This window comes from Colobus angolensis, unplaced genomic scaffold, assembly GCF_000951035.1.
Source record: "Colobus angolensis palliatus isolate OR3802 unplaced genomic scaffold, Cang.pa_1.0 Scaffold85, whole genome shotgun sequence".
Lineage (NCBI taxonomy): Eukaryota > Metazoa > Chordata > Mammalia > Primates > Cercopithecidae > Colobus > Colobus angolensis.
Genome location: NW_012122376.1, coordinates 11,286,316 through 11,312,659, shown reverse-complemented (window position 1 = coordinate 11,312,659; position 26,344 = coordinate 11,286,316). Strand labels below are relative to the sequence as shown.

The 26,344-nt window shown below is 40.7% G+C and overlaps 1 protein-coding gene across 5 annotated transcripts in view; it reads right to left on the bottom strand.

Moving 5' to 3' along the window:
• The window catches only part of AFF2 (AF4/FMR2 family, member 2), a 513,696-nt gene that overhangs the window by 18,673 nt on the left and 468,679 nt on the right, over nucleotides 1-26,344 (bottom strand). For 4 of the 5 annotated variants that reach the window (XM_011930287.1, XM_011930290.1, XM_011930288.1 and 1 more), the window contains 7 exons: nucleotides 19,630-19,789; nucleotides 16,736-17,746; nucleotides 14,908-15,029; nucleotides 10,457-10,679; nucleotides 6,329-6,618; nucleotides 5,701-5,764; nucleotides 1,882-2,018 (listed from right to left, as the gene is read on the bottom strand). In XM_011930287.1, coding sequence (XP_011785677.1) covers nucleotides 1,882-2,018; nucleotides 5,701-5,764; nucleotides 6,329-6,618; nucleotides 10,457-10,679; nucleotides 14,908-15,029; nucleotides 16,736-17,746; nucleotides 19,630-19,789 — 2,007 coding nt within the window. The remainder of the gene's footprint in view (nucleotides 1-1,881; nucleotides 2,019-5,700; nucleotides 5,765-6,328; nucleotides 6,619-10,456; nucleotides 10,680-14,907; nucleotides 15,030-16,735; nucleotides 17,747-19,629; nucleotides 19,790-26,344) is intronic. The other variant, XM_011930289.1, reaches the window with a different exon arrangement.

The window sequence follows — 26,344 nt, the reverse complement described above, 5'->3', positions numbered from 1 at the left end:
ATAGTGTGCATGTTATTCTGCAGCTTGATTTTATTTTAACATCATATTATAAATGTATTTTGTGTGGCTGCATAGTCTCTGTCATTGTTGTATTTCAATCGCTACAAAGTATTCTGTTAAGTGTCCTACTATGTAATTACTTTTCTATTATTATTTGGTGTGCTTCCAATTGTGTGCTATTATATATAATGTCAAATTGAACATCATACCGATTACTTGTTCTAGTCTTTACAACTGTTTTCTTCAGGAGAGAAAACTCAGATTTCCACAGTTAAAGTACTGGATCAAAAGATATGAATACTCATTTGTATGGCTTTTCCTACACAATGCCAAATTGCCCTCAATTTACAATAATCAGTTTCCATTCCCACCAGCTGCATAGGAGAGGTCTAGTTCACTGCTAGGCCTTCTTTTGCTGTCGTTTTTAATGCTAGATATTAACATTGTTACGTTTTCTTGTTAATTTAAAAAGTGCCTTTTTTAATTTGCATTTTTGAATGAATAGAGAGCATGAATTGTCCCTGTGTTTGTTCACTAATGTTTCCCTTCAGTTTTGAATCCTTATAATTTTTGCCAGTATGTTCATCTTGTGTATCTTTCAAAATCACAGGTAGTTTTTACTAGACACTGAGCAATCAATTTCTTCTTGAAAGCTACAGAATGGTGGTGGTGCCTTTCACAGTATATAAAGTAAGTCAAGGAGAACTACTTGACACTTTTCTCGGTGCCTACATTTCAGAGCAGTGCAAGGAGAAAGAAGGCTGATTGGCTCAGCAGGCAAGGCTAGAGCTGCCCTTATAATCACCCTACTTTTGTGGCTCTAACTAAACTTCTGATTCTATGTCAGCAGAGTTGCTTTTTTTTTTTTTTTTTTAAAAAAACACAAAAGTTCTTTTTATCTTTTGGAATGTGTCACTGGGAAAATCTACACACTAAATCTGTCCAATGTTTGAAGATTTAGGTACAAATATCCTCAGATTTGTAACAGTTAATGCAGATACAAGCAAGATAGTATAAACCAGTCCTGGCATGATTGATTAATCAAGCCAGATGGAACTGGACATAAGGACTTTTCAGGTAAAAAACTGCTTACTCAATCAATCAAAAGTGATTATTTAGTCCATCTACTGAACGATGGTGCTTATTCACTATTCAGGCGTGGATTAAATTATTGTATAAATATCTGCAAATCACTGGATAACACCAGAATGGATTATTTCTTCTTCTACGAATTTTTTGATAACCCAGAATTTCTACACCACCAAGACCAACAGCCAGAAAATTTCATTTAAAATATAAATGAAACCAATAATGTGTGCAGTTAATATCCCCTCTCCTATTCTCATCCTCTCGTCTGTACCGCCAGCCCCTACTACCACCTCATCTATTTCCCTAATTCCAGACGCATAGAAAGTCTACTCCACACCTGCAGCCTTAAACACCAACTCCGAGTTGGAACAGTGCCCCCTCCCTTTTTAATAACCAAGATAAAAATTCTTAGAAAACATGGTTTGTAATAGAAATCCTGAGAGCACCATTTTTTTTGAATTATAAAACTGCACCTTTGAAAAGACAAGTCAATGCTAAATGGTAAAATGATGATACTTATTTCTACCCACTACATTTCCATTTTAATGTTACGAATATTGAAAATTATAACACTTACATGATAACTTCTGGAGGAGATAATTTATAAAATCAATGTCCATCAATTATAAATTTTCGATGATATTAATAAAATAGCAAGAACTAATTATGATGACTTCTAAGAGGATGGCTTGGACAAATTATTAATAAGTGGAAATGATAAATTTTTAAAAGCATAGCTTCTGATTCTAGCTGAAATGAGTGTAGGAAGATGATTGCAGAAAGGCCATTCACCTGAGGAGCTCCACAGTCTCAGAGTACATGGTGTATGGGGACTTTGCTTCCAGAGGGTCACGTTCCATGGCATTGCCACATTCAGTGAAGGACAGGGCGGCATCAGCATAATTCACAGCTTTGCCAAATTTCTCGAACTGAAACAGGAAGATGACTCGTCAAGATGATACTCTCTCTTTTCTCCTTCATATAAAAGAGTGGTTTGAAACGGGGGTAATTTTGCCCCCTTGCCACAGGGAACATTTGGCAACGTCTGGAGACACTTTCAGTTGTCACCCCTGGGGAGAGGGGGCATCTGGTGAACAGGGACCAGGAACGCTTATAAACTTCTGCAATGCCCAAAACAGCTCCCACAATAGAGAATGAGCTGGCCCAAAATGTCAGCAGTGCCCAGGCTAAGAAACCCTGATACAGAAGACAATGTATGAATTGGTCTTAACAATGAAGTTACCAGCTTAAGGTTCTATCGTCATGACACCAAGGCTAGCTGAGAAGAGAAAAATGCAGGCAGGGTGTCATATATAGTTTCTGGCTTTGTTGTTGCTGTTATTGTTGTCTTTTTGCTGGACCTGATCCAAATCATTGCCTCAACTAGTTTCTATTCATGAAATTTACTAAACTATCCCATCATTGTAGTGTCCTATAGACAGTACTTGCAACTAAGGGCTGCTTTTTATAAGTCTCATGGACAATGAACACATACATTTTTGCTTTAGAACTCTTTGTGAGCACATCAACTTCACTCTCAGGAGAAGATTAACAAATTGATGCTATTGTCATGAAAAATGGGAAGCTGTAGTATGACTGTTGACAATAATCACATCACTTTCATTGTAAATGATAGTTTGAAATAGTGTGTCAAAAAGCCAAAAAATATAGTACTACTAAATATTTTAGTTTAGTAAAATTTTATTGCAAAGGTTTTAGCTCTGATAATGGTCATGATTAAACTGACTTAGACATACTGATTTCTTTTTTATGTGTAATGAATATTATATATGACACTTTTATAGTGAGTATTTTATAACAGGATTTAACATTTTCAATTTTTGACAGCAGGATGTAAGAATTCCACTAATATGGTATTTTATGTAAAAGAAGGAATATAATGCAGATTTAGCTATTTTAATTTTCTTGTATACCTTTTATCAAAATATTTTCTATGCAACTGTGAAAGTTTCAATTCTCAAAATGGCAGAGTAGCTGTCTCTAGCAAAGGATTAAGTACAACCATAAAATGATTAGCTACAGGTCCTGCAGAATCTCTTATTGTAAATGACTTTTTACAATAAATGTTCTTCAGCTTTTATGAGCTGCAGGAATTCTGTGGTTTTCTTTCTGTAAGTTACTGTGGAGAAATACCGGTTTCAATAAAATTCAAGCTGATTTCGTGAAAACTTGTATACATATATGCAAACCAGGTCCTTTCTCTTTTGCCTTACAAGATAATTTCCTTACGTCATCTGGCTTCACTGGCTCTCCCATTTGGAAATTGTTCTTAGATCCTGATTTCTGAAAGTGACTTTTCATTCATAACCCAATAGCTGGAGAGATCTGTAAAGATCACCTAGCCTAAAGCCCTTCTTCCCTAGGAGTAGCTGATGTCCAGACAGAAAATTACATGACCATAGTGCCAATTAATAGTCAAGTTATGCCCCACCCCTGGGACTGTTTCCCCATCCATAAAATGAGTGGCTTAAACTATAAGGGTGCTTCCCAGGCTAATATACACATAAGCCTAGCAAAAATATCATTCCTCTAAGTGTTCCTCAACCTTTTTTTTCAATATCACCCCCCCACCACCAAGAAATTTTTAAGATACCATCAGCTCTCTTTATCTGTGGGTTCTGCATCCATGGATTTAACCAATCTTAAATCAAAAATATTCAGAAAAAAATGAATGGCTCCATTTGCACTGAACATATACAGACTTTTTCTTGTCATCATTCCCTAAACAACTCATTATAACAACTCTTAACATAGCATTGCATTGTATTAGATACTATAAGTAATCTAGAGATGATTTAATGTATATTAGAGGATGTGAACAGGTTATATGCAAATTGCCATTTTATATCAGAGACTTGAGCATCTGAGGATTTTGGTGTCCGAAGGGGTCCTGGAACCAATCCTCTATAGATACAGAGGGATCACTGTATTTTTTCACGTACCTTCAATGAAATTTTAATACAAAAAATATACTTATTCTCTCTTTATGCCCTGTGGCCCCTTGGAGGGTCACACCCCATTGCAATAACTAAAACTTTTTCACCCCATCTCCAAATCCAATTTTTGCCCCCATAGGGGCAGTGTCTCCCCAATTGGGAATGCATATTCTAAATGGATTAGACCAAATGTGATCCCTTGAAAGACATATATGTAAACACAACCTTGGAATGTAGTGTTATTAGTTCATAATTATATGTATATATGTCTGCGGCACTGATTTTTCTCAGTTCCTCAAACATTTCATTTACATGGTCTCCTGTGTACATCCAAGTCTTCATCAGCTCATGTAACAGCTTGTCAAAGGAACATGTGTATGCTCCCTAACCCCAATTTTGACAGATGGCAAACCCTAGGAGCACCTGAGTGCTCTGTAGTGCCATAGAGTTGAGGACATTTAGAGAAAACCTTTGGTCTTTGAGGCAGCAGCATTGCCATCCAGTGCCTTTCAAATCTCTCATCACCGATACAATGGTCACAGGTACAGTTGTCCAGGCATCTCCAATGGAGTTAGCACCCAGCCTGCCTTGTCATTTTTGTCTGCAGGAGCAGGGGAAAATTGTTTCTAAGGAACAATTTACACCACAGAAAGGTTACCTGCAGACACTAAGCAATTTGTACCACAGCAGGGAAATGACAGAAAGTAGGGAAAAGGCAGATGTAAGGACCATGGACAGTTGATGTTGGCCACATACTAGTCATGGTATTTCATCACAGCATTCCCAATATAAAACACTACTGGGACAACTAAGTCCTAGCGGGACACAATGCAGTGTTTGAGGATGCTATTTTTTAACCCAATGAGGTTTAGTCAAAGTGAGAAGCCTGAATTTAGGGCCTTCCCTAGGACAGTCGTTCTCAAATATCTGCACTTGGGAATCTTCTGGGGAGCTTTAATACTCATTCCTGGGTCCCAGTCCCAGAAATTCTTATTTCATTGGTCCAGGATATGGGGTAGGCATCAGAGTTATTCTAAAGCTTCCCATGTGATGTGTGGTTGAGACCCACTGTTAGGAGCCTCAACCAAATCAAACAACTCAAAATGTTGAGCTTATCACTGATCTAGGTGGCTAAAACCTTTGGAGGCAGCTGGGTAAAGTATCTTGAGAAATCCAGATGACAGCATTTCTTTTCTCTGCTTGGGGCCCCAGCCTAACTGTGGGGCTCACTCTGAAAACATGTCATCAAATGCAGCAAGGAGCTGAATTTTTCCTCAGGCCTAGTTTTCCCAAAGCCAATTTTTGAGGCCATTTAGACAGCTCTAAACAACTCTCACATTCTCACATGACTTCTGGCTTACTGGACCCAAAAAGCGCATCATTTCCAGGGAAGTTTCATAAGTCATTTCAAATTCACTTGAAAGATAATGACTATGGTATATGCCATTGAGCTTCTGAAGTTGGGGCAAGGGGAAGAACAGTGGGAAAACAAATGACATGATAACCAAGCCCTGAGAACTTTGGAAATTACAGAGCTAAGTAATTCACCAGCTCAAATCTCCCTGTGTCAGGGCAGCAATGTGCTGACAGGCAGGTGTGGGCTATGCTACTGAAAATTTGTTTGGAACAAAGCAATGAGAAAAAGGGAACCTACCAGTGCATCAGCTTTGTGCTTCAGCTTCTTAGCTTCTTGCATGTAATAATCAGCATTGTGAACCCTAAATAAACAAAACAAGCTCTTTCAGAAACCAATGCTTCATCTTTTCATTAAAAGACTGAATCATCAAATCTTTTCTGCTATAAATTTATTCCCATATAATGCCTTGAAAAAGGCAGACTAATGCTGTCATTCATATCATAACCAACCTTGAAATAATACTGTAAATGAAATCTGAAGTACATAATGGCCCATTAGGATAAATAACCACATCCTCCAACCCCAACCATTACAGTTGTCCAAATAGATCAAACAAAACCTGGCTATAAATCTGTGTATTGGTTATATGTGAGGACATGGATAGGAAAGGACAAAACAACCTGCCTTTGCACCTGCCTTTGGAACAGTAACAATGCTGCATAATTAAAATGGGACAAAAACATTTCTTGGTGGGGACAGAGTGGTGAGTGTGTATGCAGCAGGTGGGGTGTACTTTAAAGGGTATAGGATTTGATGCTGAGGTCTTATTTGGGGTGACACATGCATAGCACTAGAAAAGCCATGCTACCCCCATCCCCTCCCATTCACTACTCCAAACTGTCCATGATAATCTGGAACAACATACGAGTCATCAAAAGTGAGCTTGGGTCTCCGGACATTAGTGCTGCTGCTGGATAGAAGGGGCAGAGCCGCCCAGGATGTCATCTCCAGGTGACTGCTATCCATGAGGCCAGTAGTGATGGTAGAGGTGATGGTGGAAATGGTAGTGGTAGTAGTTGTGGTGGTGGCCGTGGCGGTGGCAGTAGCTGTGACAGTGGTGGTGACAATGGCAGTAGCAGTGACAGTAGCAGTGGCAATAGCAGTATTGGTGACAGTGACGGTGGCAGAGGATGCCTTTTTTGGAGTGTCTCCCTCCTGGGAAAAAGGAGTACAAATAGTTTCCATTAGGTCCAGCTTTTTAAAACATCTTGTCATAAATGCTTTGAATGTCAAGCACGTTAAGAAAGAAGGCAAAAAAAAAAAAAGAAAAAGAAAAAAAAAGAAAAGAAAAGAAAAAGAAAAAGAAAACAATGCACACAGCTTGAGGATAAATAGGTGACCCTGGATATTTTATGAACACCATGAATCACCAGCTTTTGTTCTATGATGACAGCAAACATCAAGCTAATCGGGTGCTGCGATTACATAGCTCCACCATCCCATTAAGACAGCCACGGCAAAGGTCTAAATCCAGTGGTAAATGTGAGGGAGAAGGGAAGGAAGAATATAGACAGGAGAGAAGGAGGAGGGAGGGAGAAAGGAAGAGATGCATGGACGAAGAGAGGGAGAGATAGAGATATTAAATAAATCCCTTGACCCCAATGTGGGTATTTTTGATAAGGGAACCAATCCAGAAGCTTTCTCTAGGGTAAGTAACATCCTCAGGTCACTCTGCAAAATACCGGATACAGTCCAGCAAAATACCAGGAAACTGTACTCTAATCATCCCTGCCCTGGCTGAACTGAGGTTGAATCAGCCCTTTTGTTCATGTGAGGCGCTTGATTGGTTTCTAGCTAAATGAAATGTGAGTTTGTCTCTATTTTGTTTTGAAGTCTTGGGATGGTGAAGCCTCATTTCTACCAGGTCCAAAATCAAATGGGTAAAATACTTACAAGGGCTTTGCTTTGAACTGTCATTGCTATATAGAGGATGGAGAAAGGAGGTGGTAAGATTTGTAATTATGTGACAGTGTGGTATCACAAGACCACCTGCTGTGTTCAAGTGGCTGACTCTGCCCTCCCGCCCCCAGCAACCGTAGGACTCTCCTGACTGTTCTCTCTCTGACCATACTTCCCATGGTGCCTTGTCTTCCTTCTGCTCTTCTGAATTGGTATCTCTCTAAGGTTGGTGTTCCCCAAAGTTCACTCTGCAGATCTCTTCTTTCTTGATATGATATGTTGTTGGCACAGATTCAACAATAAGTAGGTAACACCCAAATGGAAACCTCAATCTTACCCAATCTCCAAAGCTCCAGCCTACAGTGACCATCTTAGGACAATTCCACCAACATGGCCATTAGCACCTCAAATTTTTGGCAAACCAAATCACTAATCAAACCAGTTTTCTGTTTCTGTTAATGGCAGGATGGTCTTCCCTGTTATCAAAGCTGAATTTCTCAGTGTCAATAGAGCTTCCAAACTGAGTTTGGCACAGTTACACAGGGAACTGCAGTAGTATCTGGGCTAGGGGCACTGAAACCGGCAAGGTAGAGACTCCCCACCTTTCCTTTCACCTGAGCTGCTCTGCTTTAATCAGCTTTATATATTGAAGTTCCGTAAATTATTTCATTTTGAACAATGATAATGCTCCTAAAACTCTTTTTGAAAACCACTGCTCCGTTTCATCTTTAATTAACAGTTAATTGCAGTTAATTACTCCTATTAATTGTACCTCTCCAATATCTCTCGAATTTGTCCCTTTCTCCCTCAAAGCCTCAAAATGCAGGCCCTCACGGCTTCTCACTGAGACTAACAAAGAGTCTCCTGTCTGGACTCCCAGCCCTTGAGCTAGCTTCTGCCTCCACCCTCATTCTGCTGTCTGCTAGCTTGAGCTTCCTGAACAAATTTCCTAGCATCTCCCTGCCCTGCACTCAAATACAAACTCAAGGCTGAAGCTCCTTTGCTGGCATTCAAGGCCCTACCTGATTTGGCTGCAGCTTTCTGTGCAATCAGCGACTGTTCCCTTCCATGAACCCTAGTTTCAACCGAACTGAACGTGCCCTTGCTTTTTTCACTTTCCTGATTTGAGACATGTGAAGTTTTGGATTTCAAAGAGCCTTCCATTCATTTCTCTCTTTTTTTTCTTTACCACCTTGTGATAATTTATTCAACTTATTATTTTTGTTGCTTTTTGAAAATTTTAAAATTGTAAAATACACATATAATAAAATTTATCATCTTAACCATTCTTAAGTGTACAGTTCAGTCATGTTAATTATATTCACACTGTTGTTCAACCAATCTCCAGAACTCTTTCCATCTTGCAAAACTGAAACTCTGTACCCATTAAACAGTATCTCCCCATTTACCCTTTGCCTTAGACCCTTGCAACCCCCATTCTACTTTCTGTCTCTATGAATTTAACTACTCTGGGGAACTCGTGTCAATGGAATCATATGGTCTTGGCCTTTGGTGTCTGGCTTATTTCACTTAGCATAATGTCTTCAAGGTTCATCCATGTTGTAGCATATGACAGGATTTCCTTCCTTTTCCATTTTTGTGGATAGACCACATCTTCTTCATCCACTTCCCTTCATTTTTAAACCCCACTCATCTATTAAGGACCAACTCAGGAAACGCCTCCTCCACCAGGAAAACTACCTTATGCCTACAGCCAGAAGTGCTTTAATCCTCCTTGGACCATTTAGAGACCCGTCTCTATCCCTGCCCTAAGACACCAATCACCAGCTATTTTACATTCTAGTCCTTTGAGCACATGTCTCATTGCTCACTTTAGACTGAGAGCTCTTTGAACACTGGAGCTATCTCTGATTTATGATACTGTCCCTCCACCCCACAGCTCAGTGCCGTCAGTGTTTGCTGAGTGCATGCATGCACGTATGCACGGACACTTGCCATAGTCAACAGGGTCACTTTAAAGATAAAAGCCAAATGTGAAATGTATTTCTTATATTTATGTGGATCTTTTACAGTTGATCCTGGACCTTCTGAATATGAAATAATTATTACCACCTAGATCTCACTGATATAAATGTGCTGAGAACCTATGCATCTACAAATTGCTATGATGGATACGAAGAAAACAAATATTTTTTTCATCCTAAACATTTTAAAGGAAACAGAGCCATAAAAAACTTGTAAGCCACCTCCATGTCTCCACTGCCACAGTCAGATTGGCCTAGACCAAATAGTTAGGCCAGCCCAAGACAGTGGCATTTGTCTCTATGGCCAAGATGTGTGGCAAGAACCCTGGCATTTATGTCAGTCCTGGCACATCTGACTGGAAATGGCTGAATTCAGCCATGATCATGTAAGTTATATAGAAATGTTATCTCTCCGTACTTACTCACCCGTTGAGTCAATAAACAGGACTTCATGCCTAAATGGAATAGAGAAGACTCTGCGAGCACAAAATTGCAAACGTTTTTGGAGCTAGAAGAAGCTTTATAGATCATCTAGTCAAATCCACTCATGTTATTATCTCAGAGATGTTCCTGATTGGCCCAGAGTCATAGAGCAAATTTGTTGCAGTGCTAGCACTATGCAAGTTGAGAGTTAAGTGTCTTAACTCACAGGGTAAGGCAAAAATTATACCACAAAGTCTCCCAGATTTCAAATCATTAATAGAAAGAAAGAACGGCCTAAGAAGAGGCACTGGTTGCTCACTGCTATCAGAGAAGCCTAATGATTCCCCTAAGAAGGATGATATATTTCTAGGAGCAAATATTAATATATTTATCATGTTTACCCAGTAGATTTTGGCCCTTGTGGAAATGACTTTGCAGATTCTTTTAAGCATTATCAGTGTCATAATAACATCTGTAGCATTTATAACACCTAATTGTGACAATATACTAGGCACTATACAAAGAGAAATAATGGAGAGTTTGTGTGTTTGTATACACAGGCCTCTCATACTTCTTCTCTGCATCTTCCTCCCTTCCTCCTGTAACATCCCCAAATGATCAAGTTAGATGAGCTGGGTTAACTTGTTTCTATCTGACAATTACAGTATTTCTTCCAAGATGCTTACATTTACCGATATCCCTTTGAAAGTAGCACAGAATTTGCCTTCAGTTCTCTTAGGTTTGGTAGATGTGATTTGTCCAGTCACAGAGCTGCTTTTGTCTTGACTAAAGGGACCATTATTGCCACTGACATTTCTGCGGCGTGGAGGGTCCTCTGGCAGTGGGGAAAGTGGAGGAGGAAATAGTTTCTCTTCCTTTCTTCTATTTGCTCTCCTGGATGAATTATTTCTGTGGAAAACAAGAAGTGTAGGGTGTCATAAAGTCTTCTCTTTCTTTATTCTGATTTTCCCCATGATGCTAGTACTGTCAGCTGAAGTCATATTTCAATTGCTATCCCTCTGCCTATGGTGAAGAGTATATATAAAAATGCATGTAGACATGGATATAGATATCTATATAAATACAGATATCTCTCTATATAAATATAGATATATGTATACATATGTATCCAAGAATAAATTCATGTCTTTGCAGCAGAACTCCATGACAAATGTAAATGTCTAATGGAGTGTGCTACGGTAGGATATTTTCAACTTTTCAAGATTACTGTTAATTAGATTTTTATGGAAAATACAACGAAGACTTTAATCCCATCATTTTCCAGGATGGTTCCTATTTATTTTGCCCTAGGACTTAACTGCACAATCATGCAATAAATGGCACAATAAACAATCAGTGGAAGAATATTTTCTTAAGAAATATTATGCTTATGCGTTACTTAGAAATAAATAATGCACTAAATAGTTTTGTGACATACAATGCAAATTGTATATACAGAATGTTCTACTCCAACGCCAAGCATAATGAGCCTCTGACCTTAAATTGTTATACTGAAGTACTGATGTACTCCACTTTACAAAACTCCATTTAAAAATATTATTTCGTCATATTCACATTAGACATCTGCAATTTTAAAAGTACTCCCATGCTTTCAAACTGATTTATCTGCCCATTAAATGGGCACCATCAAATAGTCTGAGACTTCAAATAAAACAGTACAAGTGAAACCTTATGCTAGCTGCTTAACATGGTAATTGGGTCATGGATTTTCATTTTAGTTACTGTCTTAGACAAATCAATGAAGATTACTTGAATTTTAATCTTTTCTTAGACAACTAATATTGCACTGTGCAGCTATTTACTTTTCATGATTATTGACTACAATTTTCAATAGCAAATTAAGTCAACAAGAATTTATGTTTTCCTCTTGGTCAATTTCAGTCAGTGTCTAGAAATATAGATTTACAATATCTCAAAACAACAAATCAAAGATGAACAAGCATTCAAGTGGTCTGATTCCCTGAAATAGAAGTCAATGCAGACTCCTTGGCCCACTTCCACTGTGTTGCACAAATTTGCCAGTTGTAATATGTGTCATCTTCTCCATCTTTTGTTTCATAAATGTGGCCCTATGTTAATTTTTGTTGTGTAGTGAAACTGAAAAAACACAACTGCTTCTGTCATTACCTCAATTGATTAAAATTAATTAAAAATACTTTCCAATGGATTTTAAAAATTGCTTTGACATATATAACCATTTTAAAATACTAGTGATGCCTGATTAAAATGATGGTGAACATATGGATCAAGATTCTTGTCCATGAGGAAGCTCCACAAATAGCAGATCACATTAAGTGTAATAATTACAACGGCACCAGGCCTTTGGGAATTTATATGTGTGGATGTCAAGTATGGCTGTGGCATCTACAGGAGGTGAATGGTGTCTCATTAGCTGTAACTACTCCCCCACTACTTGAGCTGCCTGAGAAGAAACTGGGGGCTGCAAGGGAAAGAGCTACTTCTGAGAGGCAGTTACTTTGCCATTGGCAACTACAGTCATTCAATGCCTGCCTGTCTGCCACTAAACCAGCCAGCGGGGATTCATTGCATTCTGTACAGTGAGCGCCCGTGACCTGGCCCTTTTACATCTGCCTGGTCGTGATGTGGAACCATGGGGTCTTTAAAGACTTCTTTGGTGAAAGATACCCAGGGAGCATTTTCTAGAGACCACTCAGTCATTGTTACGACTTCCAACTACAAAAACAGCTTTTGCGTCTTTGGGTACCTCTTCCAATAGGCCAGAGGAGAACAGTAGAGAAAAGAAGAGCATCACCACCTGCACTCAATTCTTAGAGGGCCTGCTGAAGGTACCAGCTCTAAAAAAGAAGGGGAGGTCCAGGAGAGTCCTTCTGTTGAACTATGGAGAACTATAGCTGTCATAGTCTGGTGTGGAATCTTTGTTAGGTTTAGAATAGTCATTTAGAAAAGTGAATGTTGTCTTCCATTTTGTTTGAAAGGTTAATAAGGCACAAAGAAGCAAAGCTGGAGGAGAGGATTCCCAGGAGGAGACGGCTAAGAGGTCAGTTATTGCTTTATTCTTCCTCAACTCCAGAAAGTTTTCCAGAGAAAACTCATCTGTTTGATGGGCATAAGAAACTGGTTGAGGCTCTTTCTGAACGATAAATGCTACAAGGGAAACACTGCTTTCCTACCTACTAGAAAAGCAGAGACATTGTAAAGATAGTGGATTAAAGACACCATTTGGTGTAAGGAACATGGCTGTGCTACAGCCAAGCAGACATAGGGCAGCAGGCATAGGCTGAAGTAAACAGCCTAGATGACTCAGTGGATTGGGGCACAAGCACACAGTCCCACGTCTTATATAATCATAGCCATGAAGACGTAACATAGAGAAGCTCACCACCTGGCTGTCAGCCACTATTGTTTGTGTAATGTATAAATGTAACACTCACCCTGTGAAGGAGCTGCTGAATAAAGCTATGTCTCATTTACCTGCTGTCTTTTGAGTGTTCTTCCAGCTCCCTGCCCCACATCCACACACTTGCCTCAGACCTCAGCTGGGGCTGGACCCCAACCCTGAGCATGACATTTGGTAAGAACCAACTCAAATGACTAGACCTTTATGTAATACTTGGTCATCTCTCTTTTGTAAGATGGGGAAAGTGACAGGCCACTGGGTCACCTAGAGAATGTAGCAGTGGCAAGGCTGGATGGCCCAAATTGGTCCAAGCCTGGAAACTGAGGAAGCAATGCCACCATAGCTATGCCATTTTAGTACTTCTTCCTTGCAAACAATGGAGGAGGGCTCTGGAATGACCATGCCTGACCATCAGGGGAGCATGCCTCCTCACATGCCTCATCCACCCTGAGGTGAAGGGGTCAGCTTGCTCCACTGGAAGGGTCTCTAGTTCTGAGAACTTCAAGTATGTATGTGAAGGGATGTTTCAGAGCAAAGTTATATCAGAGAATACAGACACACCTCACCAATAACTACTGATCCTCAGGGAGAGAGCAGCCCAGGACCCAAATCTCCTTATTAGTTAAACCAGATCTAGTGGTAATTGATCTTTTCTTTCCTTTCATCTCAAAACAACAAAGATTCAGACAAATGTAAGCTGATAACTTATTTCCGACATCTTATCTGTAGCAGATTGATGCCATATCACTGATGTTAAACTGTAATCTGTGAAATCAATTGTTAGCAGCAGTTAGCCAGATTGCCTCTCTGTTCTGGGCTGCTAATAGGCTCCAAAACTGGGCTTTGATGGAAGTAATCTCTAACATTGAATGAATTTATGACAATAATTACTCAGACAGAATGGTTCAAGTAGCTGACATGATTGTTAGTTAAGTGATATTTATAAGACAGAAATAACTTGGTCACATGCTTGGCAGAAACAGAAGGCAGGACTTCTCTGGAGAAGACTCAAGCTGTTTGAGTGAGGAGGTGCCAGGAGGCCTCCTGATGGGTGCTGGAACCTTCCACACAGAGAGAGAAGGAAAAAGGGGTGCCAGCTCCTTGGAATGACGTTTGGGGAGGCCAGAGAGATGAGCTGTCTGGGAGTGGCCCTCGTCCTGGGACGGTTCTGTGTCAGGAAAAGCCGGCATTTTATGTTTTCACTCCCTTGGCTTCTGTGGAATTCTGGACATAGCTACTGGTCCTCAAGATTCATATCAATGTTAAGTAATGACATCAAAGAGGAAGCAGTTGCCTCATTCTGTCAAGATCAAGGAGTTGCTTTTCCAGGGAAATTGGGTAATCACCATCAGAACTGAACGTTGGGTAGAAGCAAGTGATCTGGTGAAAGTGATAGGGCTTCTCTTGATGCTTCTTGTTAATTTATTTACTTCCTTTTACCCTTCACTGAGTGCTAAAAGTTCATTTTGACTAATTTTAGTGATAAATCTGAATTACAGTAAAGAAATGTTGCTAAAAGCTCATGGAGTCACCCCAATTCTGGCAGCCTATGTTCCACCCCTCATCACACCCTTGTTAGACCAGTGGCCAGGGACAGCTGTCAGGCCTTGACTGAGAGACTCCTGTTTTTTACCTTGAAGTATTCTGGGGCAGGATCCCCCAAACAGGTTCAATCAGGTTTTCTTAGGAGTCTGAACAATCATACCAAGCCATCATACAGAGACAGGGCAAACTCACTCTCTAGTGTTGGGAGGCTTGTGGGGTGGGGCTGGTGAGATGCAAGGGGGGAGCAAGCAGATAGTTGTGGCCTCCTCCAGGCGCTGCTTCTTCTCAGGGATCTTCTCTGCAACTTCTGTTGGCTTTAACAAGGAAAAAATACACAGAGCTTGAAATGCATGGTACCATTCAGATAACCATATTTTATACACTAAAAACATGAGCAAGATACATAGTTCGCTTTTATTTTAACTTCTAGATTAGGTAGGAGAGTAAAATGTGCACCTTTGATCAGACAGAAAAGCAATCAACCTGCCTAGCCTAGTCCTACCAAGAAGTTGGTATTTGGGAGAGTGGAACTGTGTGATCTGAACCTCTGTGTAAAGACTGAGTGGCATGGGAATCTCACGACAAAAGTAAAGAGAATCTATTAATACAAATTTTGGACACTTCTCCCATCAACAATGCCTCCACAAATGAGTGATCTAGAAACTGATATTGTAACTTGAATGTAACATAAATCCTGTCCAAGCAGCATGGGGATCATGGCTGACATACAAAGGTTGCTTACACAATGAGCACCATGCAAGGAAATGAACCACGTTCAAAGCACACCTTTGGACTTTTGCATGTGCTGTTTTGAAGGTACACTGTCAGCTGTGGTTGTACTGTCATCATCACTAAGTGTGGAGAATCAGTGGTAGGGCAAAGGCCTTTGACTTCTTGGTCCCTATTTTGGAATATAGGTTGAGCAGCCATTATCCAGAATAGTTGGGACCAGAAGTGTTTCAGATTTTGAATATTTTTGAATTTTGGAATATTTGCATTAAACTTACCAGTTGAGCATCTCAAATTCAAAAATCCAAAATCTGAAAATGCTCCAGTGAACATTTATTTCTCCTGAGTGTCATGTCAGTGCTCAAAATGTTTCAGATTTGGAGCATTTTGCATTTTGGATTTTCAGATTTGGGATGCTCAAACTGTAATCTCATTAGGTATGTCGGTATGCAACTCAGAGAGAATACCCTCTGTTTTGGAACTTGTAAAGTCAATCTGAATGATGACTGCAATCATTCTTGCAGCATCCTAGTCAGTAGGATGGCCTGGCCACAGTGGGGGCTGCAGCTCAATGAGGAATCTTGTGTTTCCTGGAAAGGGACAGAATAAATGAAGAAAGGACTGAGAACCTCCTTTCTAGCCACTGTGACAGCACTGGGACAGAAATAAGATTACCTGAATAGCATCATGAGATAACATCACTCTAAAAAAATCCTACCCTGAGATGTGGAGATACAACAGAATGAGCGTATTGGATACCAAACCATTTCTCTAGACGTAGTTCAAATGAAAAGGGCCACTCTGGATTTCACCTAATGAGTATTCTTTATAGCCTTGGAATTCAGCTGTAACCTCCTGCAGGTAAGATTTCCCCAAGTCAAGCCTACCACATAGGTCAGTGATCCCAGCAGGCTGGGCAGAACATGTGGTTGGTAGGACCCAGGAGGCTCAGAGTATAACTGGGCTGTGGAGATGCTAATGTTTGTCCAGAGAAATGAAGAAGCCCCAGAAGATGCATTTGGACATTGAGAGCACTTGTGTATTTTTCTGTCCTACGCATCATAAGTCCTCATATGCCATAATGGATACTCTTGCCACTGGCTACAGATCATTCCTAGTTTTTCCTCTCTGGTCATGTCAAATACTGCATTTCCCACAGAAAGCATCATCACCTTTACCAAAATCTGCAATGCACTGCCATTGGCTTCCTTGAAAATGAGGCTCAAGATCAAGTTAGACAACAAACAAACACTGCTCACAAGCACTTGGCAGGCCACTTTGGACAGCTTACCTTGTGCTTACGCTTGCCCTTAGGGGCTGGTTTCTCCACAGCTGTGACAGCTGTCTGACGCTTGGGTTTTGTGGCAGTCTCCTTGTGGTCTGGCTTGGCAGGTACTGCATGGAGTGAGTTGTGGCCAGGTACTCTAGAGAGTAAGTCAAGGTCAATCTTCACCCACAGGTTTTTCAGGTTCTCATGATCTCGCAGAGGGGACAGTATTTCAGTTTGCATGACAGGAATGGGTGAAAATGTTGGCTCTTCATTACTGATGGATAAGTTGTTGTTGCTGCCACTGCTACTCATTAAGGTGCTGAGGGTCAGACTGGCACCACAGATTTCCTTGGATTTGGCAGTATTACCTCCAGAAATAATGCACGGAGGCAGGACTTTGATTTGCAGGGTCTCTTCCTGATCTGTGTTGGAGTCAGATGTAGATGAATCTGTTTCAATGAATTCCCGAGATTTTGGCACAATCTTGCCAGGCCCTCGGTACTTCTTCTTCTCGGTAGCCAAGGGGATGTTAGGTCTTGGTTCTTTCCTAGGGGCTGGTTTGTGGGCAGTGGCTTTGCTGCGGCCTCTTGGTGGGTCAGGAAGCTCCACGCTTTCTTTTTCTTTGGGAGTGCTGCTGGTAATGTTTGGTTTGGGCCAGGTAAACTCGTCAATGCTGGTGTTCTTCTCAACCTTTTTGGGCTGTTTTTTCCCAATTGTCCTTTGAGCCACTGTCTCACTAGTTGTTGACAACTTATGCTTCAAAGCCTTTGTTTCTGGAATTTTCTGAGCGGGCCGTGGACGGACTTTCTCCCTAATGAGGCTGAGGAGAGGCCTTTCTTTGGGTTCAGCTGGGACCTGACTGGCATTCGTCTTCACTTTCATCTGGACTTCCATTGGTTGGATGATTGGAGGAGGCAGAGAAATAGTCTCCATGGGTGTTTCATTTTGGCTACAAATAAAAGACTTGTTCTGGGATGTCACTTTGTTAAGCCATTTATCCAGTTGCCACTTGTTGGTTGAGGGTGGTTCAGGCTGCAGATTGAGAAACAGCAGCAAGAATGATTTTTACACTTGGGAAGGATTCAAGAGAACCCTCAGTACAGAGACTACTACTAAAAGCTTTGGATGTCAAGTGACTGTTCACACATATACAAATACACACACTCATACACACACACCTGCACACACCCACTATCCATAATATTCAAATGACCTAAATAGCCAGATACAAACCAGCTGCAGTCTAGTTATTTAAACTCATTTCTACTCCTTCTCTGAAAATATTCTCTACTTTGGCCAGAAAGAAAAGAATTATTCATAGAGAGATGTTCCAGTGGGTAGGCAGGGATGCCCATGAGGGAAACCTGTTTCCAAAATCCTTTGTGGGAATCATCAGTCAACCTCTCACCAGGAGGCAGAGGTAATAGTCTCCAATCCTGAAAGGAATGTAAGCGCACCTCAGGTATAATTCAAAAGGAAACGCTTTCTAGCTGCCAGAGTGCCAGTGCCTTCTATGTGATGCTATCATTCCCTGCAAACAGATTAGGCCTTTTGTATTTTTACTGAAGGACAAAAAGAGTTTACTTCCAAAAAATAGAAACCACTGAGCTTTCCTTGGTGCATAGGCAATAACCAATTTATAGGGACATGCACGCAGACATTAGCATGCACTAAACCATGGCAATGATGTGTACTATTCGGGTCCTTGATTCCTAACTCTGAGTTCTGCCAGCTGAAAAAAGAGTCATCATTTTTATTACAAGAGCTCTTCTTTTGAAACCCATCAGCTGAGGCTTATGGTACCAGCCAATAGAGGGTGACAGAATTAAAAATACTTGAGTAGTTGTGATAGCAACCTGCACAAGACAATGGCAGGCAAGGGTTGAGGAAGTTGTATCGGCTGCCACCGCGGGCAGCGGAGTTCTCGGGTTGAGAACATCAGCTCTGGATACACATAGACTGGGGTTTTCAGTCCTGGCTCTACCACTGTCTATCTGTGAGATCTTGGGAAAGTTCTTTTTAACCTCCTAGAACTTTATTCTGTCATCTACAAAACAAAGATAATAATAAGTACTGTGAGGTTGTCATGAGGATGATATGAGACAATGCAAGTCAAGAGCTCAGCACAGTATCTGGCACATGCATGGTCCATGTTCAACAGGTCTTTCTATTATTAATAGCAGTAATATTATTATTGTCTCCAATTTTTCTTTTCTGATTATTGAAAAACATGTATGGAGAGCTGGGGGTTGAGGGTGTAATTTACTTGCTGTAACCAAATGCAGGCTCAGGGAAATTGAGTGGCTATCCTGGACTCAGAGAGGATGTGAAGCAAATTCTTTTATTTCAAAATTATTATTTTAGTATTTCATGGAGCTGTGTTAAATGTCTTGGTGAATTATTATCAAACACACTTGAAGGATGCATATTAAAATAAAGAACATATAACATTTAAATAATCATTTTACCTTTAAGGAAAGCCATACTTCTTGGGTCTTACTTGCCAAGTGGCAATTCACACTTTAATAACTTTAATCTAGAGTAAGGGTTAGTATCCCCAAGGCCAGAATTGGATCTTGACTGGCTTCACTGGTTCTCTCAGAAGACAAGCTGCTAGTCTATTCATTACTATGCTAGTTTTACTATGCTAAGAGTAGCTAAGTGAGTCACATAGCAAATCAGTCACACAGCAAAACATGTATGCATGTTAGGACTATGTGAATATATGTTTTTTAAAAATGCTGTTAAATATCTGGATACTTTTCTGAAGTGGTTATTGTGCTGAATTAATTATTGTGCTGAAAGTGTGTGTGTGTGTGTGTGTGTGTGTGTGTGTGTGTGTGTGTGTGTGTGTGTTGAGGGTGCTGCCTCCAGGACAGGCAGATCATGGTTAGGGCCCTGGCACCTTCACTCACCTCTGGAGTGGCCACACGAGGTGCTTCATTAGATTCGCTGTCAGTGGTGCTACTTTCAGTGTCTGAATCTGACTCAGAGCTGCTCTCCGATTCGCTGGAGCTGCCAGAACCCCCACTGGTTTGCACTGCAGGTGGGGGCTGGGGAGTGGCCAAGGGTGGGCTGAAAGAAAAACAACATAATTCATTGCCTCATTTACTCTCAAATCAGATGGAAAACAGCCCAGTTCAGCAGAAGGGCCTAAGATCCATGAAATACAGGCAGAGTGGGGTTTACCATCCCCATTTTACAGATAGGAAATGTGAGGCTTAGGAGGTCCAGTGACTGGCCCAAGTTGAAAAGTTTGAAGAGAACCAGGCCTATGTGTATCCAAGTTCCTTGGCTTTCCATCACACTGCCTTGTCTTCCAGAAAACCTTGCCACCCTCACTCAACATAAAAACCTTAAGCCAAGGTTGCATGCCTTCTGGATGCAGATATAGATGTAGTGCCTTAGATGTTGCACTGTCCGTTTTTTTCAGCTAAGATAATTTTTCATTTTTTGTTGCCCCCTTGTTCAATACCCCACAGGTTCATCAAGAGGCTCTGATCTTAGCGAAACATATGGTATATAGTTCTATTACCAAGAAGGAGTGAGTTCAATTATCATTTTAATTAGAGGAAACTGAGGTTCAGAAAGAGGGTGGAGCTGGTCTCTGCCTCCCAGCTTTAGTTGGAGAGCCAAGACTAGCACCTAGCACTCTGGCCCCCCAGCTGCCTCAAAGGACACTAGTTGTGCTGAGCGTATTCATTGCTGAGGGCCTGGTGCTCAGCCCCAAAGTGACTAGAGTTGGTCCTCAATTTCTGTCTGTTGGGTGTATGAATAAGGGAATGTGACAACACATTCCTAGGCCTCCTCCACCATAAGTTTTATAGCCTCCTTGTAACTCTTACAAGGAGGTGTGATCATAAGAGACCAATCAGCTGTAATGACTGATTTTAAGTTTGTAAAGCTGACCAAGCAAAGCATTTGGAAAGTGACACCATTTGCTACTCTGCCTTTACTGATAATCAGTACTCCTCCTTACCAATCGTTTGCTCTCTGTGTCCTACAACAAACCAGCCTCAGCTGCATCTGGGCACACTGGGGTACGCCATCACCTTTCTTTATCTCATTGTCGCTTTGGACTGAATTTTCCTTTCTCTCAGAAATGGGTCTCTAAATTTGGGGGAAGGTTCTAATCTCCCTCTGTCTCTTCAGCCTAACCCCTCTTTGGAGATCAGTTTAGCTCATGGGGAAGGGGGTGCTCAGGGCCTATTTGTCTGTTTGCCATCTACTGGGCCTTCACAGCCCCTTGCATGCAGCGGCAACTTGACTTGCTCTCTCCCTCGTATTCCCCAAATCTGAAGCAGCAGCTCAGTCAAGAGAGCCCAGTCTGGTCCTGGAGATCACCTGGTCCTATGGCCCCATGTTTAAGTGTGACAAAGAGGATCCACAAGGATTCCCCAGCCCCCAACTCAAGGAGCACAGACCTTTATACATTGCCTGAACCCAAACGAGTTCATGCCCCCACCCCATGCCCTCACTACAGCCTCTTCTCCAACATTACAACTCTCTCGCTGAGCTGGAGCCATACTGAGTTGCTGCTTGGGAAGGAACAGGATCCCTTCAAAGCCAGCATGGGCTCCTCATCAGTCACTACTCAGTGCAGAGAGCCTTTCCACTTCCTGTGCCATATGTCCTTAAAGACTGGCCCTTTAATCTCCCAGGTAGACATTTTCTTTCATATACTGAAAGCTCATTTTAAACTGCTATCTGCTAAGTAAATGCGAACTACAAGTACATTCCTCTGTCAAGTACATCAAGAGATTAGGGAAAGTACAAGAAATAAGGAGACTACTGTATCTCCTGAGAACTGTGTGTCTTCCCCCAGCAGTGAGGGGAAAGGGAGGAGACCTATATAACAGGGCTCTTATTTCCCTGTATTCCTTTGTAGATCTCTCTTTAGTGTCAGTAATGATACCCTATTTATGCAAAGTTATCTTTAAATCTAATCAATTGTTTTTGTCTTTGGTTACTAAATAAAGATTGAGAGAACAGAAATCTAAGTGAGACTAATCCAGAGATTAGGCTAACTTGGCCTCAATTCCTCCCAAGTGAAGTTTTAAATATAACACAGAGCATCTGCAACACTGAGAATACTGGGTGGTGGATTGAGGGATAAAATCTAATTTGTATCCACATTTATGATTCTCAAGTGAAAAGGCTGTTTCCTAGTATCATTTCACATTTATGCACTCATTTATTTTAATAAGAAGCTGGTCATCCTGCTATTACTAAGCTAAAATAGACTCTAGGTTGATTTTGGAATATTTCTGGATAGAGTTCCACTTACTAGATATTTTTTTAGCAACTTCTGTAGGAAACAAAAAATCCCTGGGATTACTTCCTCAAAACCAAACACATTAAGGTGATACACATGAAGTACAGATGATTTATCTACCAAAATCAACTTATTCCTCAGCTGAATCAAAGTTTCATGGATTTAGTACAAAATGTGTGTGTGTGTGCATGTGTGAGTGTGTGTTTTGTATGTATCTTTCTTATCTAAAGCCCTTCTGAGAACAGGTGTATTTTAGCATTCAGATGTTTCTAATTTTAAAAAGTAATATGCTGAATATACCGTATATAATATTCTCAATGGGATCTGGATAAGCACCCCTTAATAAAACTTGTTACTATTGCTGCAGTAACATTCACAGTAAGAGGAATACATAAATGTTTTAAATAAATATCTTTACAGCAGTGTAGGTCAGGTTTTATCATCAAATGAGTTTGTCTCGAGGTTAGAAAAAAATATTGGTTCTCAGAACTTGTTGAATTTCAGAATTGTAAGAAATTATGGATGTGAATAGAAACCATATATGAAAATTTGACAATACTTATAAGGAGATATAAATAAATACATGAAATTAAAACTGTTTTAAACATAAGGGCAACCTTGACTGAGACCCAATGAAATGAGACCTGAAATTATGTATCCTAAGAATTTTTATAGCTAAATCTGTTTCTGTGTTCTTAGGTGGGACCCCCATGCACAGTCAATTTTGTCAATGAACACTTAGAGGAAATTAGTGTAGGAAGAACAAGAAGAAGTACATCAGCTTTTTATACTTAGACATACAGATGTGGGGATAAGAAGGAGGGTGGACTTTAATTCAGGGAGGACACCATGAGAACTCAAACTAGAGGTGAAGGACTTCAGTGTGTTAGTGAAAAGAAATTGCTTTCTCTGGGAAGTTGCACAGTTGGAAATGGAGAACCAGCATTTGTGGAAAGGAATAACGGTTGCTTAAATGGAGGCAAGACTGCTCTCACCAGCACCTTTCCAGTGCCTCTACTCTCCATCTTCTGCTCATGGGCTTGCTGGAGACTGTAGATGCAGCCAGTCTGCTAAGGAATGTCAGCTCTACATCTGAGTCTGGGCCTTATTTCCTGTGGGCCTACCTTGCGCCCAGTTGGGACTGCTCCCAGGGACAAAAAGTGAGTACAAAACTGAAACATTGTCTTTAAAAGCAGGACAAACATCAATATCTGAATAGTTGGCCTAAGGCCACATTCTTGTCTGGAATATACCACGGAACTTTCAAGTTGGCAAAGCATCATAATATGTCACTTTCAGTTCTTCACTGAAATCTGTTAGCTGTTCAGCTAGTTAAATTTCCACTTCTGCTACATTTATTTTCATACGTTACTAATTTATTTTCCAGATGTATATTAAAGTGGCTATGAGTAAAGCTAGCCCATGTAATACTTGATTCTGCCTAGGAGATGAAAAACTAATGCACAGTTTATATATTCTTCATTCACTAAGACTGTATTAATGTTATTTTTCACACATCATTTACTTTCATATTTCAATAAACTGCTTTTAAAAAGAATGCTTGTGGTTACAACAAACATAATGTCTGATACTAAAAATAATTAACATTTGCTATATTAAACCATCCACTCTATAGTCTGTAAATATTAAAAGTGTACTCAGTAACTTCACTACAATGTAATCAAACTTCTCAAAGGACCCACATTTGTAATGACTTCAAAGTCAACTGCTCAACCTTTTCAAAGATCAGATTTTGCTATCTTATTCATCAGAGTGAGCCATCTTTACCAAGTAGAAACTAAGCTTCATTTTAATCCCAAACCCATTTGTTAGGTCGTCATGGTCATAGGCCAGACTGGGGGCAGAGAAGATGGCTTAGCAAGTCAGTGACCCTAGCAGGGGAATCCAAAGCTGGGGAAGGTGATCAAAGAGTAGGCCAGTAGGAGAGACGCTGGGGAGGCGTTTAAGATGCGTTCTCCAGGCAGGGTTGGCTCTGGTGGAAAGCTTGAGAGTGCCAGGGGAAAAAGATAGGCTTTAAGAGATAGTCCGGGCCTGCTAGACTCTATATGTGATAGTCTTTCTATGCTTACACCACCCAGACTCTTCTGCAATAAAGGGATTAATGTGTAGCACCATAATTAATGAATAGATGCAGAAAAGATGATGAGGCCAAAGGCCACATTGAAGAAACCGACTATTCTGCCTGAAGAAGACTCTGGGTTGGGGATGGGGGGAGGGGCACACATACTGAAAATTTTTCAAACAATGTGCAGGTCTGCCCTGGCAGCAGGGAAAGAGTGGTCTTGTTCTGAACTTCCACGGTAAATACAAAACTAATGAGTTGGAGATCTAGTCAGGAAGATTTTACTTCAACATCAGGAAATACTTTTAAAAACTTACAGCTGACCACAGAAAGAATGCACTACCTTGCATGCCAGTGAACCCTGCACTTTAGGTGAGCAGATAGCCAGCAGCTATAAAGAATGTGGGAGAAGAATCCTTATTGTGGGTCTGAAGTGGGGTTGGATGATCTTTAATATGGAGTCCTGATAAGTAAGCAACAATGAGGAAGGTGCCCCAGGTGTGGGAGGGCCCAGGTGGGGAAGAACGATGAACAGTTGTTCTGAGAGATGGCTAATCCCAAACAATGACCTCATTCCACAGGCACAATGACCCTGCTTCTTGGGCAAAATGACCTCTTCTGTACATAGCCCCCTCCAGCACAACCCTATAAAACTTCCCTCCAGCCCCTGTCTCTTTGTAGACAGCCCCTTCTCTGATGTTGCAACCTTGCAACACGTTTTCATACTTTAATAAATCTTCCTTTCTTTACCTATAACTGTATTGGTAAATTCCTTTACCACTTGCACCACTGGCCCCACTACCCACAAAATTTAAGGTGTCTTCCAACTCAAAGATTATAATCCTTATGAAACTAACGTGTTTTGGGGATTTTAAGTGAGGCTGTTTATGGACTTCATGAGAAAACGTGTGAAGAGACATTTGTGCAATCCAATCTGCTCCTTAAGGCAAGTCTAGGAATGTCCTGCTCTCTATGATACTTTATCAGTCACAGGGTTATTTTATAAACCTTACAGGATTAAAACTGCACTTCTGTAAGGCTATTTTATAGGTCAGACTTTTTACTAATTCAGATTAACAGCCTCCAGAAAGCCAAACACCAGAACCAGTGCTGTTTGAGTCTAATTCTAATTTAACTGTAAATCCCTTTCTCTGCAGATAAACAGAGATGATGCATTGGTCATTCTGCTCCATCAAGCTGTGTGGACATCCAGACTATGTATAGGAAATGTACATGGGAGGATTCTATAAGCAAGTCCACAGGGTTTTGATCTTGGCAACGCATTTCACAAGGCCCAGAACTTGCCAAAGACATGGAGCATGAGATGCTTAATGGGAGAGTCCTATATGAAACTCTCCTCTTCAGTTACGACTTGTATAAATTTCATCAACTTGACTGCGTTCCGATTTTACTGGGATCAAATGTCTGTCTACTAGATAATTTAGAACAGTTTCATATTTGATTTCATCATAAGCTGTAATGAGATGAACTTCAGACAAAGGAATCAACATCCGCAGCTGATCTTATCTCCCTTCCTCCCTCATTTTTGTCTCTGAATTCTGGGTTCCAGAACTGGAGCACTATGCCTGCCTCATCACATTAGGCCAGCAGAGGCAGATGCTCTGAACCCTGAACCTATTCTAGCCAGAGAGTGGGAAGAATCCATTTTGTCTGTGTCAGCAGTTTTGAAATCTTTCCCCCATCTCTCCTGCCCCCTGAAAATCCACTTAGCCCATTTCTGCAACAAATAGTGTATGCAGAAATAGAAAGCAATAGAAAGTGTACACAGAAGAATAATATATAAAACCGATAAAAGCAGAATTGCTGTGGTGGAAACAAGAAACAAGGGATGTGGAGAGTGGAGGGAGCCTATGTCCCCAGCAGCTTCCCCACCTCCTTGGGATGCCCCCTGAGCACAATTTGAAAATAAAATAATTCATATCCCAATATCATCACAAGCAAGTAATAATCAAATATATTTTCTTCTAATTCTCTGATGCTATTGATGAGCAGACAGTCGATTATGGTCCAGCTGTGATCTGGGCCACATCCTGATGTAACTTCAGAAAAAGATTATCTTTGCCTAACTTGTATACACCAAGATGTTGGTCCTGTTATCTCATCCTGATGTTTGAAATAGAGCCTCCTCAATTTATTTGCAAAGAGTAATAAGGAGGTCCACACCTATTTATTCCTATTCATTTTCTCAGACAAGTTACTATACATGATATTGCTAAAGCCCTGAATGACTGAAGTGATCTGTGGTTGATGG